This window comes from Agrilus planipennis, unplaced genomic scaffold, assembly GCF_000699045.2.
Source record: "Agrilus planipennis isolate EAB-ADULT unplaced genomic scaffold, Apla_2.0 scaffold48, whole genome shotgun sequence".
NCBI classification, from domain to species: Eukaryota; Metazoa; Arthropoda; class Insecta; order Coleoptera; family Buprestidae; genus Agrilus; species Agrilus planipennis.
The window spans coordinates 1,266,762-1,272,284 of NW_020438937.1; the positions used below are offsets into that span (position 1 = coordinate 1,266,762).

The 5,523-nt window shown below is 31.6% G+C and overlaps 1 protein-coding gene across 1 annotated transcript; it reads right to left on the reverse strand.

Annotated features, from left to right (window-relative positions):
* Positions 1 to 448: 448 nt before the first annotated feature.
* LOC108732513 (leucine-rich repeat-containing protein 15-like) lies at positions 449 to 5,323 on the reverse strand. The gene is made up of 8 exons (XM_018463368.2): positions 4,824 to 5,323; positions 3,750 to 3,900; positions 3,309 to 3,452; positions 2,816 to 3,141; positions 2,619 to 2,752; positions 2,150 to 2,409; positions 1,946 to 2,071; positions 449 to 756 (listed from the first exon to the last, which is right to left on the reverse strand). The coding sequence occupies exons 1-8, from the start codon at positions 5,005 to 5,007 to the stop codon at positions 534 to 536; spliced, it is 1,548 nt and encodes a 515-aa protein (XP_018318870.1). The 5' UTR covers positions 5,008 to 5,323; the 3' UTR covers positions 449 to 533.
* Between the last annotated feature and the right edge of the window lie 200 nt (positions 5,324 to 5,523).

Sequence of the window (5,523 nt, forward strand, 5' to 3'; positions counted from 1 at the left end):
AGTACGCAATAAACTTTTTCATCCCTATTTTACAAAAAGCCAAGAACATTACAAAACGTAAAAAAATATTTTTGTTAGTAAGTGCATATAAAAGTATGCCCTATATGCAATATTTACGTACAAAATTTGATTTATACAGTTCTAAAGCTACACAGATTACAAGAATCATTATCAGCTGCCTGTAGGATCCTGAAAACAATTCCCTAATCACATTAACTTTGGGGACATCTAATGATGTTTTCATTACGTAATAATTTGAAAGAAATAAGATAGTTCATTATCAGCAACATTTTGATATTAAAAGTCACCGTAAACTTTTAGTTTTTAAAAGTAGTTTTACTTATAAACAAATTATTTTTAAGGATAAACTGAACAAATGTCATAAAGCAGTATCAAATTTAAGTATTTAATAATTATAGCAATCTAATTGTAAGTAAGCATNTACGTATTTGTTTCCGCTAGTGGTCAATTCAAAGAAGAAAGTAAACATTCGTTGTTTCACATGAAGATAAGAGATATAAACCTTTATAAAATTACAATGTCATTATTTCTTTAAACGTTGTTAAGTTTGTCTTCGGTGGTGGAAATACTACAGGCCGTATGGGGAGCCTTGCTGAAAGGTGAAATCGACTAGCCCAATGGCCATCACACAGCACATTGAAATCCATTTCCATCAACGCAATTCCACCAAATTTATTTGGACTTCTACAAAGTGGTTGTGAATCCCACAGTTTTTGTTTATTATCAGAAACCCACCTAGGGAAGACATAAATATTAATCGTTCTCTTGACGATTTTATTAAATCCACATGCGTAAAACAACATGAAGTAAATGATCTAAATTAATAGTAAAATACAATCGCCATGCAAAATACAACAAGGAAAAGAAAATTAGAGAAGTAGATATTTATACCGATAGGGAATACATTTAACCGACTCAAATGTGTAAAATATTAAAAATCATTCCTTAATTTGAGACACGTACAAAGTCGACAAGCCGATTCCGGTCATATGATTTATATGTAAATTTTGAAACATTGAAAGTATTGTGTAAATAATGTTACACGGTTCTACATCTATATTAAACATCACAGGTTTTCTAGAAAAATCACACCATTTTCAAAAAATCTATCTTAAAACCCCCTAAATGAAATCACAAATTCACAGATGACATTTCACTCCTCTTCTGTGTTCATTTCTTCCGTCTCATCTATTCTAACGATTACTAAATGGAGACTGAAGAGGGCTTTCCACCTTACAGTCCAGCTTTGCATTAGAGTGTAGGGCGGACGAATAGCCCGAGTAGTAGGACTAGTACATCGTTAGGACTGCAGTCATTTACTGCGTTTTGAACACGCACGTCTTAAGTTAGAAAATGCTTCGTGGGTAATATAGGCAAAGTGGAAATAGATCACTGAATAATAGTAAGGGGTGCAGCGGTTAGAGGTTGCTTAGGTACGCAAAAGATCAGGGTCGCCTTTAAACTGTCTGGTTGGAATTATATCTTTAAACAAGCGTCTTTGACTTCCTAATTTCCTGAGAATGTTGAACTTTCTTTAAAGTCCTAAACATGCTCAAATTCTGCTTGTCTGCATCTCTTTCTGTTATATATCAATTGGTGTAATGTTATTCTTTTTTCTTTTTTAGTGCACGCTGCAAGTCCTACCTAGCATCTCTTTTCGATGTTTAGGACATCCCCTATAACTTCTGTTGTGAGTAAAAGTAGGCATTCTGTTAGCAACCGCTCTAGTCTAGTTAGTAAGTTGAAAGAAGAAATTAAATGAGATAGTTTTATTGCAAACTATGTCAATTTTGAATGTCTCAACTATGCAAAGGTTTTAACATAGACAGATAGTCGAAGGAATGGATAAACACACAGACCAAAACTATAATAAGTGTAAGTGTTTATGGTTCGCTACAGAAGTGCGGGGATGAAAAATACTTACTCTGCTAAATACAATATAGTACAATCACAATGCCACGGATTCTTTGCTAGACGAATTGATATCAAATGTATTAGACCATCGAGGCTTCTAGAGGGTAAATATTGCAATTTGTTACCATCTAAATGTCTGCAATAATTATATTAAGCAGTTTCTTTCAAAGTAAGCGCACATTATCAATTAAAATTAATACATTTGGTTACTTACAGTTTTTGAAGATTTGGAACAAATCGAAACGTTTCTGAATGAAAATCCTTTAATAAATTATTATTAAGTAGCAACAGAGACACTTTCTTCAGTCCCAAAAAGCTTCGTCTCATCAAAGTTTCGAGATTGTTCGAAAATAGAAAAAGTTTATCCAAATTTTCGTTCTTTCTAAATAAACCTTCGGGTATTTCCGAAATGTAATTTTGCTCCAAATGAAGTTCCTTGATATTGACCAACGTTACAAACGCATTTAAATCAATCTAAAAGATTATACGAGCATCGTACTTACCAATGGGCATTTGAAGTGTAAATTTAAAATAATTACCCACATTAAGTTCTAAAAATTCACTTACTTTGGAAAACTTCCAAAGTAACTATGGAGTAAATTAGTTTGTAAGAAAATTTTTGAACGAATTAGTATTAAGATTTAAAACACGGCATAATTTTAGTTATTAAATATTTTACAAACCTGTTGTATATCATTTCCTGATAAATCCAAAACCCTCAGGTTGCTCAAATGTAAAAATAGCATTGAATTAACATATGTAATACTATTTTTTCTTAAGTTTAGATAAATTAATTGTTGCAAACCCTTAAATACACCTGGAAAGCATGTCATGAACATAAGGTTATTTATATCTAAACGTTTCATAACGAGTACTATACCTGTCGGTAGTTCAGAGAGGTAATTCTGGCCCAGTTTCAACCGCTTGAGATTTCTCAAATTCTTAAAAGTTGATACAGAAATATTTTGCAGTTTATTTTCGTTTAGGTCTAAATCTTCGAGTTTGAGTAAATTGTTAAAGATATTTTCAGGTACTGACTCCAAATTGTTTCCCGACAGATGAAGTACAACCAAATTTAGGCACGATTTAAAAAGTTTTTCAGATAGAACTTCGATATTATTATTGGACAAATCAATATTTTTCAGTTTTTGCAACGCCGAAAATATTTGATTGGGCAAACGTTTCATATTATTTTTATGCATTCTCCTGGAAATCACTTATTACGTATAATGCAATTATAAAATGTTGTGGAAATTTAAATGAAATATTGGAAGGGATGAAACCGAATAAAGTTTTTATTGATATCAAATCAATACCAACCCTAATTAGGCTTGATTCGTTTCAATGTATGTTTAATGGAAATGGAAACTTACAGATACTGAAGGTTATATAACTGGTTAAAAGTTCCAGCGGGTAAATAGTCAATTTGATTATCGAACAAATCTATTTCAATCAAACGAGGCAATGCCTTAAAAGCCTCTTTGTTGAGAGTGGTCAATTGGTTCATGGCAAGATCACTAAAAATTTATGTCACAAAAATACTTCTTAAACTTTTTATTTAGCCTGTGGTTATTCATGCAGCTATTTTAGCAGTTAATGAGATATTTTTACCAAGACTTTTTCATTATATATTTGGAAATTAGTATTACAGGTATAGCAAAACTCATCAAAAATAAATCTAAAGTGTTTAAAGGCATATCACCCGTATATCTTAATTGCGAAAGTAAAATTGCTTACATTACATCAATATACTCGTAAATAAATGAAAATTTAAAATGCAATTGTGTGCAAAAAGTTAAATGTATTGAGCTCACATCATTTGTACGTCATGCGGTACAATTTGACCAAATGGTAAGTCAGGAAGTTCCAGCTGCCAGCAACTGAGACTTTTCATTTCCGGTCTACATTTGCATGGGCCTTCCAAACATTGAACCCATCGGTTTCTATCATCCGAAATTTGCCAAACTACCCCATAAAATAAAAAAAAAAATACAACGTGCAATTATACAACATGATGAACAGCTACTGAAATGAAACTTCTTCAAACACACAAACATACCGGGGTAGGGGTTAAGGAATCGGTTAATGGTATTATTTGTACACTATGCTTCGCACGGGTGCAATGCTGATAGTAAATATACTATAGAATGTCTTTATATACAACAATCACAGCTTTTTTGTCATTAGACAATACAAACCGGTCGGTACCGCCGCAACCGCTATGTCCCTGCATTTTAAGTCTGTAATATATTCGAAAATATTCATTTAAATTACATGCTGTAAAGGGCCATATTGATCTATATTAAATGCACAATGTATTTAAAAGTACTTAATTGGATAAGGATTAATGCTGTATTGCTTAAAATCGCTTCGTAAATAAGCCATTATTTCTCGTAAAAAGTAAAGGATAAAAAATGGTTATTGTGGGTTATCCCTAAGAGATAGACATATACCATCCCGGACTTTTTTGTAGACCTTTTTAAGGTGTACAATACTGTAGTATATTATTTTGATCTATCTCGTAGGGTTCAGCCAGCGTTTGCAATGTAAGCGCAAAAAAATTTGTTTATTTACGACATCACATTACAAACCTCTAAAATTATCAGTGTTTCTCTACTATATTATGCATGTATTATACATATAAACCTTCCTCTTGAATTACTCTATCTATTAAAAAAAAACGCATTAAAATCCGTTGCGCAGTTTTAAAGATCTAAGCATACATAGAGACAGACAGCGGGGGAAATGCGTTGCATGATTTCGTTACATAGCAACTCGCATGAAACGAACTTACCCCACCGTGCGTAAAGAAGTTTCACTTCAAAAAAATATTTTTCAAACACAAAATCAGTTTTATGTTAACATTTAGTAATATTATCTTATTTTACCTGGTTGTTCCAGTGATCTCACTCGTTTTTCTAGATTCAAAACCTCTTCGTATTGTCCTTTATCATCTGAAGAAGAGTTAAACGACTTGTGAAACGTTATATTTTCGGATTCACAGCTTCCGTTAATACAAGCAAATGCCAACAGAATAACGATTACAATAAATTTTTTAAAAATGAACATCATTGTTAAGGAAGAGTGTTGCACTGATTTCAATTTGACCCTAAATATAATTGGCTTTTACGAAGGCTTTTAGTATGCGCTGTTAAAAAATTACCCACATCCTTTATTACACATTAGATACGCAATTAAACAAATTATGTTTAATCCTATTAGGATGTTTATTTGGAAAAAGAAACCGACAGGCTAATTTCCCATAACAGAAACAGTACTAAGTGATACATCAACTAATTGATACCGTGTGTCTACTTAAACTAGTTAGGTGCTTACAAAACCAAAATTTAAAACAATCTTTTTTTTACGAAAAGCTAAAATTTTTTAAATAATAATACCCAAATTAACTTCTCAAGAATTATTAATTGTCAAATGCTAGAAATTAATTCGTGCTCAAATTAATTAACTTCTATTAAAGAATAAATTAATAGCACATTCAAAAATGCAATCTTTCTGATATATTCTGAAAGCTCATAGAGGAATACTGCATTATTTAAATTCACACAATTATTTATTTCTCTTAATATT

What these genes read in the sequence shown, in the direction of transcription:
- LOC108732513 (XM_018463368.2), bottom strand. Translation starts at nt 5,007, where the DNA reads ATGATGTTCATTTTTAAAAAATTTATTGTAATCGTTATTCTGTTGGCA. An exon ending in GAGATCACTGGAACAACCAG is followed by an intron (nt 3,901 to 4,823) that starts GTAAAATAAGAT and finishes TTTATGGGGTAG; the next exon opens with TTTGGCAAATTTCGGATGAT. An exon ending in CCTCTCTGAACTACCGACAG is followed by an intron (nt 2,753 to 2,815) that starts GTATAGTACTCG and finishes CATGCTTTCCAG; the next exon opens with GTGTATTTAAGGGTTTGCAA.